General features: G+C 46.0%; 1 protein-coding gene across 1 annotated transcript in view; it reads right to left on the bottom strand.

The window, feature by feature from the left end:
- The window catches only part of LOC144104679 (PIH1 domain-containing protein 1-like), a 189,167-nt gene that overhangs the window by 152,309 nt on the left and 22,344 nt on the right, over nt 1-14,514 (bottom strand). The window contains exon 3 of the mRNA XM_077637817.1: nt 12,689-12,806. Coding sequence (XP_077493943.1) covers nt 12,689-12,806 — 118 coding nt within the window. The remainder of the gene's footprint in view (nt 1-12,688; nt 12,807-14,514) is intronic.

Here is a 14,514-nt window from a genome sequence, read left to right as displayed (position 1 = left end):
GGCAGGTAATGTGTCCAGTACTCCGAGGTTTTGACACATCTCTTCAAAACGCAGGAGGAGTGGCCTGATAGCTTGTGGTTTGTTGTTAAAAAGTGTTCTTGATGGGCACTTTGTGACTATGGGGTAACATAGGTGTTTGGGAAGCGAACGGATTTTTAAAACGTACGAGCACGTGAGCATGGTTCTTCGGTCCTCGAGTGACGGTTCGTTGGTTTCTACATAAAGACTGTTAATTGGTGATGTCCTGTAAGCACCAGTGGAGAGACGCAAACCCAAGTTATGCACTGTATCTAGTCGTTTAAGGTATGATGGTCTCGCTGACCCATACACTATACATCCATAATCAAGGGTAGAGCGTACTACAGAGCGGTAAATTTTTAGAAGGCATGTCCTGTCGGTACCCCAATGTTTTCGTGACAGTACTTTGAGTATGTTGAGGGATCGGGAGGCTTTCTTTTTCAGTGCATTTATATGAGGCAGGAAAGTGAGCTTTTTGTCAAAGGTTACACCTAGGAATTTGTGCTCATTTTTCACCGGTAGCTGTGTTTTGTTCAGGTGTATAAATGGGTCAGCCTGTAAGCCTCGCTTAATAGAGAAAAGAATGGCCACGGTTTTCTGTGTGGAAAACCGGAAACCGTTCTCGTCTGCCCAGGTCACCAGTTTATCCATTGTCAGCTGTATTTGTCTCTCGCATGTTACCAGGTTTGAAGATGTGCAGGCTATTTGCAGATCGTCAACATAGACGGAATACATAATGGCCTTCGGTATTACTTTGGCTATGGAATTTACTTTAATAACAAACAATGTCGTGCTCAAAATACACCCTTGAGGAACCCCGTTCTCTTGAACGAAGCCCCTGGACACGGTTGATCCTAGGCGCACTTGAAATGAGCGGTCGGAAAGAAAGTCCTTCAGGCAGTTCAACATCCTGCCACGGATGCCAAGATCTGCTAAGTCACGAAGGATGCCGAACCTCCAGGTGGTGTCGTATGCTTTCTCGAGGTCAAAAAAGACTGCAAGACAGTGCTGTCTGTGTATAAAAGCCTCTCGGACAGTATTTTCCAGGCGAGTTAAGTGGTCTGTTGTTGAGCATGCTTTCTTAAAACCGCACTGATGGATGTCAATAAGCTCAAGAGATTCAATCAGAAAAGTTAGTCTTTTATTCAGCACACTTTCGAATGATTTGGCAAGGCAGCTGGTAAGGGCTATCGGCCTGTAACTAGTAGGGGATGTTGGTTGTTTTCCAGATTTCAGGAATGGAACAATAACTGCTTTCTTCCAGGCTTTCGGCAATCTTCCGAGCACCCACACTTGGTTAAAAAACTTCAAGAGCGCCTCCACAGATTGCTGGGAAAGATGTGCTAGCATTTCGTAATGTATATTGTCAGGGCCAGGTGCTGTCTTTTTTCCGGCCGAGCGAACTTCGTTTATTTCTTGGAGTGTTATTAAACCATTGTACGGTTCTTTTGTGCAGCCCGTTGTTGGAAGTCTATGTTTCTCCACTGCATGTTTATGCTTTAAAAATGTTTCTGTGTAGTGTGAAGAACTAGAAATGTTTGAGAAATGTTCTCCCAAGATGTTTGCCTGTTCCTCTATATTTGTCTGTGTACCTGGAGCTGTTAAGAAAGGAATTGTGTAAGGAGAAAAGCTTCTGTTAAACTTGTGGACTTGTTCCCACATTTTTTTGGACGTAACTGAACTATTTATGCATGATACGTAGCTTCTCCATGATGTTCTTTCGGCATTTCGGCGGATGTACCGAGCTTTTGCTCTCGTCTTTTTAAAGTTGATGAGGTTATCTTGAGTTGGGTATCTTCGAAAAACTCCCCAAGCTTTATTTTGCTTCTTTTTTGCTTCCCGGCATTCCTGCGTGTACCATACCTAGTTGTTTTGTCGTACTATTCCTGACGATTGCGGAATAGCTTGGCACGCAGCATCAATAATGCAGCTTGTAAAAATTTCATTCAGTTCGTCAACGTTAAGACTGTTTGAAAATAATTTCTCCAGGCTAGCCTTTTCTCTAAATAGTTGCCAGTCGGCTAGGTGTAGTTTCCAACGGCGTGGTTTACTAGGGATGACTGATGGTGGTGATGAAAAGTTAATCACTACCGGAAGATGATCGCTTCCGTACGGGTTATCGAGAACATCCCACTTAAAATCGGTAAAAACGGAAGAAGAGCTAAAAGATAAATCTATGCAACTCATTTTTCCTGAGGCTGGAGAGCAATATGTGGGTTTGCCTGTATTGAGTAGGCAAACATTATTGCACAGAATAAAATCTTCTAATATACGGCCCCTAGTGTCTGTCTGTTCACTCCCCCAGAAAGGGGAGTGTGCATTAAAATCCCCAACTACCAGATATGGCTTTGGCAGCTGATTAAAAAGTGATTCTAGGTCATGAAGTGTTACTGTGAGGTGTGGCTGAAGGTATACTGAACATAAGGTAATTGTTTTAAAGCTAATGACGGTGACTGCAATGGCTTCATAATTCGTCTGCAGCTGGATTTCACGTGTTGCAACACCGCTCTTAACAACGACAGCAACACCTCCAGAGAGCCTATCTGCCTGCTCACGGTCACGGCGAAAGACTTTATAATTCTTAAAAATATTTTTTTGTAAAGGTCCCAAATTGGTCTCCTGAAGGCACAGTGCTACAGGAGACATAGAGCGTAGGAGATCTGTTGCATCGCTGTAGTTATTTAAAATTCCACGGCAGTTCCAGTGGATAAGGAACGCCATGATTATTTTAAGGAGGAGTGTTTTGAGACCTCAGGTCCCTCCTTGTTGAGGGCCTGTTATCGTGGTTTTATCTTTTTTCCGGTCAAGAGAGCCCCGTCGCCGTTGCGACCGAGGCGAGCTTTGACTTGTATCCATCGCCTCCATGGAGGCGCTGGAGTTCCGCGGGGAACCCGCGGGCAGGGGGGTGGTAGACTTCTCCCGAACGGGGGAAGCCTTGCGGGCTGCCGACTTGGAGGACGGCCGGCCCGTTGTTGGGGGCGGCATAGCAGCTCTCGCTGCATCTGCCAGGGGCGCGGATGGCCCTGCCTCAGCCTCACTAGGTGTGAACTGGGCAGGTGCCTGAGACCGGTGTGATGCGCCGCGCCCGCGCACCACATCGGCGAAGTTTGTGTGGGGTGTTAAGGAGAAAGTGCCTTGCGACATCGCATAACGCTTTCTTGCCTCTTTAAAAGTGATATTATCTTTTGTCTTTATTGTAATGATTTCCTTTTCTTTTTTCCAGGCAGGACAAGACCTTGAGTAAGCAGCGTGCTCGCCTTCGCAGTTTGCACAGCGTGGCGCGGCGTCGCAGCCGTCTGATTGGTGCTCATTGGAGGCACATTTAGCACAAGTGTTGCGGCCGCGGCAGCTCTGGGAGCCGTGACCGAACTTCTGGCATTTGAAACAGCGTCTAGGGTTGGGGATATAAGGGCGAACGGAGATTTTTGCATAGCCTACCTCGATTGACTCGGGTAGGGTGCATGAGGCAAACGTCAGGACCAGGTGTTTTGTCGGAATCTCTTTGTTGTCTTTGCGGATTGTAATTCTGTGGACGTTGGTAACATTCTGAGGGTTCAGTCCTTCAAGCATCTCTTCCTCTGTTAGGTGCAGGAAATCATTATCTGAGATGACACCACGTACTGTGTTCAATGATCTGTGCGGTGTAACAGAGACAGGAATATCGCCAAAAGTTTCAATGTTTGCAAGCTTTGAAATCTGAGTTATGTCGAGCAGTTCGAGGAGGAGGTCACCACAAGCCAACTTTGTGACTTTGTACTGAGGGCCCAGGGATTCTGTAAGAACTCTTGAAACAAGGAACGGGGATATTTGTCTGGCTGGCTTTTCTGTTTCTTTACTGTGGACGATGTGGTACTTAGGGAAAGTCGTCTTCTTTTTGTTGAAAAACTGGGATGTGACATCGGTCCGCCCCCTTTTCAGAGGGCGATCATTATTAAGCAGGGAGGAAGCCATAAAAAATTTTGTTCTTCGGCCTTGGTGCCAGCCGCCCACCATGGAGCCCAACTAGGGGACAGGACAGGAACTTGAAAACAAGTCCTGCCCACGCCAGCTGTACACCATTGCTATAACCGAATATGACGAAACCCAGGATAGTTCGCCACACAGGGTTAACCCTAGCCGCCAGGAAAAAGGAAAAAACCAAGGAAGGAGGAGGAGACAGGAGAGTTGTAAGAAAGATGATAGGAAAGTAAAAGATGGAGGGGAGGATAAGGAAAAGACGACTGCCGATTTCCCCCGGTCGGGTCAGGCCGGAGGTGCCGTCTACAGGAAGCTGGGGCCAAAGTGGTGTGTTGCCTCCGCCGAGGGGCCTTAAGGGTCCAAACGCTCGGCATCGGCTCAACCACCAGGATCCCCTTTTCCCCGGACACGGCAATGCCACGCACGGCTAGGCGCGGGTGCTCGGGTCCGTGGTGATGCACAGTTCACCATCATCCCCTTGCGGGGATGTCCCTGCAGATGCTCGGGAACCCGCGGTGTCGCCACTCACCGTCGCGACGCCTGCAAGCTGCAGGCGCCCCCCTGCGGGGGTAAGATACAGCTGTTGTACACTTTTTCCTTGAGGGATATTGGCAAACTGCCATTCATTATCTGAGAGAATCAGGGGAGGGCGCCAGCGTCGCTGCGCGTGAGACTGCTTGAAGCCCGCGCGCGGGAGAGAGGCATGAGGATTTTGGGCGGGGATCGTCGGCGCGAGCGACACGTCCGCTCTTCACCGGCAGGGCGAGGAAGCAACGGGGAGACCCGCTCCCGTAATCTCTTCCCGTCCAGGCTGCGGAGTATCCCTTGCCCTAGCGCGGGCAAACATTCGCTCGGAACCTTGCTGGTGGGTCGGACGACCTTGATTCATTAGCGTACCTTGTTGCTAGCTGGCGTTATTGTTGCTGTAGCAATAAATGCCTGTTTGTGTCAGCCAATGTGTCGTTCCTTTGTTCTCTCAGAGCAAGGCCTGCCGTGGTCGGCATGCGCTCGATAGAGTACGGGATCATGGGGTGGGTCCGGGCGGCTTTGAACCGTGTCAGCTGCGATTGAGTGGGAAGAACGTATTTATATCTCCCCAAGTCAACCCCACAATACTTACCTTTGTGGCCCTGTGCATTCGGTTGAACGCGATAAAGTTGTTTCGCGATACTGTCAGATAGTGAGTTGACAATTTCATACCATCAAAAACACTTCGCAAATATCATTCAAAACTATGGATTACTCGGGAGGAATTCATTGTAAGCGCAAAATAAAACGATTGAGAAAGAAAGCTAAAACGGAAACGGAGCAGTTTCGCCATCTTAAAATTAATTTGTTAACAAAAGTTAAGCAAGCTAGACATAAGAAATGGGCTTGGGCAGGGCACTTAATGCAAAGGCAAGATAACCGCTGGTCCTTAAGGGTAACAGAGTGTATTCAAAGAGAACGCAAGCGTAGCAGGTAAGCGTAGCGAACACCGTCATTCCAAGAGTTTTTGCTTCAAACGAGAAGGCGACCCGCATGTCGCGCTTGCAAGTGTGAACAACGGTGTTGTCGAGCTGCTGCCTGGTCACATGCCCCTTGCCATGCATGACGCGAGGAGCTACGTTAACAAATCATAAAGATGAATTTGGGAAAGCCAGTCTAGGAATTTGCTCGCCACTCGCCATAATTGTCCTGCACTTCAATAAAGCACTGCTCCTAGGTTCGTTGCACTTTTGACGGTGCAAATTGACCGATGACTTGCTGAAAACACAAAAAATCCAAGCGTCGCCAGCGGCGAGTAAGGCTGTCAACATGGCGGGTCAACGCAACCATGGTGCCTCCCCGGTGATTTTCTCGAACCGGTCATGCTCGATTCGTGCCATCCGAGTAGACAAACAGTCTAAATGCGTGGTAGGGTCATTGAATTTTGTTCCTAGACATTTGTCAACGGCGCGGACGCGATGTTGCGCGAACACAGACACTCGAATCATAGATCAGCACAGTGCCATCGATAATGGTGAGCCGAAAAACTCTCATTTTGCAAACTTCACGCCTGCATACCTGGAGAAAAAAATTTCCCAGTAATCATGCAAAGCCCCTACTGCAAAATCGTTCAGTTTTCACGATTGTACTGCATACCCACAATAAGTGAATAATCATTTTTTGCGCACAACAAACACAACCTCAGACTCAAGCTACGGCATTTGCGGCGCTCTTCATCGCGATACTCTCGTGGTCTTCTGTGACCCCCCCAAAAAAACTCCCACTGTCTTCGCCATTCGAAAACCCCGAAGGTTGAATGCACGGCCGGCAACCATGGCCTCGTGCAATGCTTGGTCAGATTAGAGCAGAGGTTGCACACACACAGTAAGAAATTAAAACAGCCAAAGCTCATTGCCTTTTTTGCACCTGAATAAAGTTTTGCTTAACTTAATACATTGTATTTTGACTTCCTTGCAGTTTCAGTGCAATTAAAGCTTCACTGCTTTAGCTTTTCTCGCCACCCAGCTACCCACCACGCCACCCACCACGGAGCCTAATGAGGAGATGGGACAGGAACTTGCAAGCAAGTACTGCCCATGCCAGGTGTACACCATGACTATAACCAAATATGGGGAAACTCAGGGTAGGTACTCCACACAAGGTTAACCGCAGCTCCCCGGAAGAAAGAAAAAACCAAGGGAGTAAGAGACAGGAGAGTAGTAAGAAAGCGGTAGGAAAATGAAAGATTAACGGGACGACAGGAAAAGGCGACTGTCGATTTTTCCCAGTCGGATCAGGATGGAAGTGCTGTCTACAGAAGCTGGGGCCAAAGTGGCGTGTTGCCTCCGCCGATGCCTAACAGGTCCAAACGCTAGACATCGGCTCAACCACCAGGTCCCCTTTTCCCGGACACGGATGAGCCACGCATGGCTAAAACGAAGGCTGTTTTATTTCACTGCCGCCATAGAGGTGTGCAGTTGCCTCCTATTTTGTTAAGTAACTCTGAAATTGAATTGGACAAAAACTTTAAATCACTGGGCGTATACTTTTCACAAAACATGACATGGGATCATCACGTGAACTACGTTATTAATAAACTATCTAGGACAACCGGCATTATGCGCCGCCACTGCTACTTCTTCTATATGTCTGTTAGCTGGTTTATGGCTTATGGGGGTTTAATGTCCCAAAGCGACTCATGCTATGAGACACGCCGTAGTGAAGGGCTCCGGAAATTTCGACCACCTGGGGTTCTTTAACGTGCGCCGACATCGCACAGTACACGGGCCTCTAGAATTTCGCCTTCATTGAAATTCGACCGCCGCGGCCGGGATCGAACCCGCGTCTTTCGGGCCAGCAGCCGAGCGCCATAACTACTCAGCCACCGCGGCGGCTCATATGTCTGTTAGCATACTCATATATAATATAAGTAGCAGCGATGGCGTAGAGGCAGAGCGTCCGCCTCATGTGCAAGAGGACCGGGATTCAAATCCTGGTGCCACGCAATTCTCCACCAGATCTCCACGCAATTCTCCACTGAGATCAGATCACTGATCTCAGTGACCAGAACCGACAACACACTCCCTTACCAGAACAAGATTTGGCCACCCTAGTGCAGTACTTGGCCACAACCTTCCATGAACGAACCAATTAACCCTTGGCCCTCAGTCCCCAGCGGCTGCGGAGCAACTGACCACGGTGGCGGTCAGACCTGTGAGGCAGTGGAGGGTGCTAAGAATTTTTGGCTCCAGACAGGCCGCTATTGGAATCTGAACCTGGCAACGTTTAACGCTAGAACTTTACCCAGTGAGGCTAGCCTAGCAGTGCTGTTCGAAGAACTAGCGGGAATTAAATGGGATGTGATAGGGCTTAGCGAAGTTAGGAGGACAGGTGAGGCGCATACAGTACTAAAGGATGGGCACATAATGTGCTATTGTGGATTAGAGGATAGACGAGAACTAGGTGTGGGATTCCTCATTAATAAGGATATAGCTGGTAACGTATCGGAGTTCTATAGTATTAAAGAGAGGGTAGCAGCTATCGTAATTAGGCTGAATAGGAGGTACAAGCTGAAAATGGTGCAGGCCTACGCGCCTACATCCAGCCATGATTACCAGACCGTTGAAAGCTTCTACGAGGACGTAGAATCAGCAATGAACAAAGTAAAATCGCAGTACACTGTACTGATGGGCGACTTCAATGCGAAGGTGGGCAAGAAGAAGGCTGACGACCACGCGGTAGGCAACAATGGGGCAGGTTCTAGGAATAGCAGGGGAGAGTTATTAGTCGCATTCGCAGATAAAAATAATTTAAGGATCATGAATACCTTGTTCCGAAAACGAGAAAACAGGAAGTGGACCTGGAAGAGCCCCAATGGTGAGACTCAAAATGAAATCGACTTCACACTACGTGCTCAACCTGGTGTCGTGCAGGATGTGGTGGTCCTCAGAAAGGTGCGTTGTAGCGACCGCAGAATGCTAAGGTCTCGAATTAGCTTAGACTTGAAGAGGGAACGGAAGAAGCTAGCGAAGAGGAAGTCCATTAACAAGTTAGCCATGAGAGGGAAAGTACAGGAATTTAGGATAGCGCTGCAAAAACAGATATTTGGCTTTAACTTGTTGTTCATACATTCAACGATAATCTGGCAGCCATGATTACGGAGTGCGCAGTAGAAGTAGGCAGTAGGACAGTTCGACAGGATACCGGAAAGCTATCTCAGGTGACGCAAGATCTGATTAAGAAATGCCAAAGCACGAGGACGTCTAACCCTGCCGACAGAATAGAACTGACAGAGCTATCGAAGTTAATAAATAAGCGCAAGGTAGCCGACATAAGGAAGTTTAATATGGAGAGAATCGAGCATGCTCTAAAGAACGGCGGTAGCCTAAAAGCGATGAAGAGGAAACTAGGCATGGGTAAAAACCAGATGTATGCATTAAGAGACAAAGAGGGCAATGTCATTAGCAATATGAATGAGATAGTTAATGTAGCCGAAGAGTTCTACACAAAGCCAAGGACTTCAAAAATTACAGACCCATCAGCTTACTATCCGTTGCCTACAAGGTATTTATTAAGGCAATCGCTAATAGAGTCAGTGCAACCTTAGACTTTAATCAACCAAATTGTCAGGAAGGTTTTCGCAAAGGATATTCTATAATGGATCATATTCACACTATTAATCAGGTGATAGAGAAATGCGCAGAATATAACCAACCCCTATATTTATCCTTCATTGATTATGAGAAAGCATTCGACTTAGTGGAAACCTCAGCAGTCATACAGGCATTGCGTAATCAGGGTGTAGATGAGCCATATGTCAAAATACTGGAAGATATATATAGGAACTGTACAGCTACCATAGTCCTCCATAAAGACAGCAATAAAATTCCAATAAGGAAGGATGTCAGGCAAGGACACACGATCTTGCCAATGCTATTCACCGCCTGTTTACAGGAGGTGTTCCGAGGCCTGAATTGGGAACAGTTGGGAATAAGAGTAAATGGAGAATACCTAAACTGCGATTCACTGATGACATTCCCTTGCTGAGTCACTCAGCAGGTGAACTGCAAATCATGATCAATGAGTTAGACAGGCAGAGCAGAATGCTGGGTCTAAAAATTAACACGCAGAAAACCAAAGTAATGTTCAACAGTCTAGCAAGGGAACAGCAGTTCATAATTGGCACCGAGGGGCTGGAAGTGGTAAAGGTCTACTTAGGACAGGTAGTGACAGCTGATCTGGATCACGAGAGGGAAATAACTAGAAGGATAAGAATGGGGTGGAGCGCATATGGCAGGTTCTCTCAGATCATGAATAGCAGGTTACCAATATCCCTCAAGAGAAAAGTGTACAACAGCTGTATCTTACCGGTACTTTCCTACGGGGCAGAAACATGGAGGCCGACGAAAAGAGTTCAGCTTAAGTTAAGAACAACGTAGCGAGCCATGGAAAGAAAAATGATAGGTGTAATGTTAAGAGACCGGAAGCGAGCAGAGTTGGTGAGGGAACAAACGTGGCTTAATGACATCCTAGTCGAAATTAAGAGGAAGAAATGGGCTTGGGCAGGGCATGTAATGTGAAGGCAAGATAACCGCTGGTCCTGAAGGGTAACGGAGTGGATTCCAAGAGAAGGCAAGCGTAGCAGGGGCGGCAGAAGGTTAGGTGGGCGGATGGGATTAAGAACTTTGCAGGAAAAGGGTGGATGCAGCTGGCAAAGGACAGGGTTTATTAGAGAGACATGGGAGAGTACTTTGCCCTGCAGTGGGTTTAGTAAGGCTGATGATGGATGGATGGATAGATATAATTCTTTATTTTCTTCTTTATTAAGTTACGCGTTTCTTGTATGATCAATAACAGCTGGAAATATTAGTAAACTTTCCGTCTTACAAAAAAGAGCTTTACACCTGGCCTGTAAAGTCCCATATCGCTCTCACACTACAGGTTTATTCAAGAAGCACCACATAATTCAGGTTTCATCAATGTATTACTACAAGCTATGTTGTATGTATAAACTCTGTTTACTAAAAAATAATGATGCCATAACAAGCCTATCACGGCTAGCGGAAAACTTCCCTGTTTATAATGTTTGCCATCCCGAAGCGTGGTAAGTCGCCAAATGCAGAACCAATTATGCACATCAAATGCTGAAATTTCTACTGCCCACACTTCTAAATCGCGTATTAAAAGAAACCAACATTGACATATCTGGTACATCACCAAAAGAACTATGCGAAATGTTTCTGTAATGATGCCATACACTGAGATTTTTTTTTTCTTTGCCTGGTGCTTTCCTGTTCGAACGATTTTGCTTAACTCATGCATGGGTTTTTGTCCAATTTCATTTGATTTGATGGCTAAGCGCAGGTGCTCAAGCTCGTGGTGACACACTGCACACCATCATCCCCCCTGCGGGGACGTCACTGTGGATGCTCAGGAACTCATGGTGTTGCAACTTACCATCATTTGCGCGCTGGAGATGCCCCTTGGCGTCTCCTTCCTTGCGAATTCAGATAGTGTTAGCGTTCTTTCAAGCTTCTGGCATGCTCAAGGTCATAAGGCATTGCATATAAAGGGTGGCTAGTTATTCTAGCACAATCTCCCCTCCGTCCTTCAACAGATCCGCTGCTACCTGATCTTTACCAGCTGCTTTCCCCCTTTGCACTGCTCCTAAGACTGTTTACTTTTTGTTGATTGCTGGCGGCATGTCCCATTGCTGTGCACTGCTAACTCTTGCATTAACGTCCTCATTACATTGGCTATTGTATAGGTCTCTGTAGAACTCTCTGGTTACTTTACCTACCTTATGGTTACTGCTAATGACATTGCCATCTTTGTCTCTTAAAGCATACATCTGGTTTCTGCATATGCATAGTTTCCTCGTCACAGTCTTTAGCTACCTCCGTTCTTTGCAGCATGCTCAATTCTATCCATATTTAACTTCCTTATGAGAGCTACCTTCCGCTTATAGATCAACTTTGATATCTCTGCCAGTTCTAATCTGTCTGTGGGGTCAAATGCTTTCATGCTTTAGGGTCGTTTCATCATTAATCAGATCTTTCGTCTCTTGAAAGAGTTTGCCGTTATCCTTTCAAACCACTCCACAGCCTACTTGTACTGCGCACTCTGTAGTGAGATTATCATTCACTGCTTAAGCATTGTGGTTGTCACCCTCTGTTAAAGCCGAATATCTGTTCTGCAGTGACATCCTAAATTTCTCTACTGCTAAATCGTTAACAGGCTCACCAGTTTTTTCCATTCCCTCTTCAAGTCTTGTCATCCTGTGGTCGCTACAACACACATTTCTGAGGGCCTCAACATCTTGCACGATGTCAGGGTCATTGCAGAGTATAAAGTCTATTTCATTTTTAGTCTCTGCACCGGGGCTCTTCCACGTCTACTCACTGTTCTCCCATATGCAGAGGAGGGCATTTGTGATCCGTAAATTATCTCGACCTGTGAACTCTATTAATATTTCTCCCCTGCTATTTCCAGATCATATGCCTACCTTGGCAAGAAGCAGTATGCTGGGGGTTGATGGTAAAATCAAGAGAAGGACAGTGACTTTGGCAGGACACGCAGCGCACAAAGCAGCACTGTGGCAGAGTTATGACAAAAGTGGCTGTGACAGGGTACCCCTAGTCCGTGTACAACAGGGGATGAGTGGGAGGGGCCTTTGTCTTGCAGTGGATGCTACTGGGCTGGCAAAAGTGACACAACTCCCATGATTACATTCACTCTCGGCTCAACACACTACTCCAATAGGCTACCTTGTACACTTTGAGCGTCTCCTAAAATTTAACACGTTTCCTCCAGTTTACTGTCATTATTGTTTATTCAACTATTCAACCAATTTAATACTTGGTTGCCACATAAAAGATCAATGTAACTGAAAGTCAGAAAACCCCCACAGGACGCAGATGAGAAAGCCAGCAACATAGCTGACAACGTTAACGTGAAAAGTTGGGCTAATAGGTACGTATTCAAGGCTAATGACCGGAAAAAAGACGAAGACTGAGGAGAAGAAGACAACCCGACACAAGCGCTTGTGTCGTGTTGTCTTCGTCTCTGCGTCTTTTTTGCGCTCGTTAATCATGAACACAGCTACGGTTACACAATCAAAACAACATAAAAGTGCAGCAGCAAAATAACACCAATCAATACAAGAATCCTGAAATTGCACGACCTATGAACAGTGTCTGCAGCAAGCAATTCAAAGCTCTGTCAGCTCTTGAAGATTCCCACTCACTCTTGTCCACCTCCTCGTGCGGAAGGCCCAGGCTGAGGGGGACGCGGTATGACGTTGGGTCCTCAGACTCCAAAATGTGGATCAGTCCTTCGTCATCAATGTCCAGTGGCTCAGGAAGCTGCGCAGCAAAAAGGCTCTTGCATAGTGTGCCCTCTCCTGGAGCTAAACACATACAGGATTTGAAATTCAGAGTGTGATTTGTTTAATTGTTTTCAACATTTGAGTGTTTAGTTGGTTAGATCAAACGTCGACCAACAAGGTCCAGCTCTCGTTTCATTGACATGCTAAAAAACAACAACTTGCTTTTGGGCTAATAGTTTGCACTGATTAGACGGAGGTACGTCAGTGTGTCTTGCACGTGCTAACACATCTCTTATCAAGTTTTGTTAAAGGGACACTGAGAGGAGCGAATTTTCTTTCTCAATAAAATTTGGCTGTTCGTGCAGTTAAAGATGTTTGTACAGCAGCAAAAGCTGTTCACTACCGAGAAGCTGATAATGCAATTATTTTTTTCTTGCAGCTTCATTCAAACTAAATAACATTGAATGAATGGAGGAATATCTATTCTTCTCGAAGCAATACAGCTAGGAGAGTAGTCGGAGAGGCGCCCGCAGCCAAGTTGATAATATTGAGACAATTATGAGCTCACAAGGGTAGAAATTTGGGCGAGTCGGTAACGGTGATCCATGGAAAGTGAGAGTAGCGCAAAACGGGACAAAGGGACAGAGAAAGACAGACACGACACAGCGCCTGTGTTGTGTCTGTCTTTCTCTGTCCCTTTGTCCCGTTTTGCGCTACTCTCACTTTCCATGGATTATGAGCTGCTGGATGGATGCCGATGGGAGTGCAATCTGCCCTTAGAGAATTTCGTCAAAAAAATACAGATGTCATTGCAGTTTGCTCATGAATACAGCTGACAGCAGGGATGCCTATTGTTTTAACCTTTAAGATGTTGGCACGCTGTACTTAAACACAAGGGCTTACAACAAACAACAGGAAGACGAGACAGACTGTTTTTTGTTGTAAGCCCTTGTGTTCAAGTACAGCACACCAACACCTTAAAGACGAAAAACTGGAAGCTATTTGCTTGGACTATAACCCACATATAGTGGTAATAACGGACACATATAGTGGTAATAACAGTTACATGAGGATATTGATGATGATATTTTTCCTAGTACTTTTCGTGTATTTCGCCGCGATCGAGAGTCAAGAGGGGATGGAGTTGCCGTTCTAGAAAAAAAAAAAAACTATAGTCTGCATTTCTTTTACAACAGATTAATAATCAAGGCAGCGTCACCTTAAAAGTCAATTTTAGTGGGCAGAGTATTTTGTAGATTCCTGTATATAGAGCACCCGATTCTCACCTTTAATTTTTGAATAATTTGTGTGAACATATGGCTAGGTTTACTCACGACAAAGTAATATTGACAGGGGATTTCAACTTTCCTAGCACTATTTGGGACAAACCACCCCTTGACAGCATGCACAGCAGTCATTCTAAGTAAATATAATGTAACAAGAAATAATGCTTGCTAAAAACATAACACAAGTAGTCAACGAGACTATTTGTATTACTGACTCTTCTAGTTCTGTACTAGATCTAGTCGTTGTCAGCCGCTCAGTTGAAAATTTTGCAGTGACTGTTGAGCCTGGCATATCTGATCACCAAATAGTGTGCTTTTCATGTGTTTTCAATGCTACACGCGACTTCCAGTCCGACAACCTGAAATTGTGAGAGGTTTTTCATGCACAAGCGACAAAAGCGTGCTAAACTATATTGACCTTCAACTAAGTGATTTTCACGGGTCTGACATCACTGCAAT

This window comes from Amblyomma americanum, chromosome 9, assembly GCF_052857255.1.
Source record: "Amblyomma americanum isolate KBUSLIRL-KWMA chromosome 9, ASM5285725v1, whole genome shotgun sequence".
Taxonomy (NCBI): domain Eukaryota; kingdom Metazoa; phylum Arthropoda; class Arachnida; order Ixodida; family Ixodidae; genus Amblyomma; species Amblyomma americanum.
This window is presented reverse-complemented; position numbering and strand designations above follow the sequence as displayed.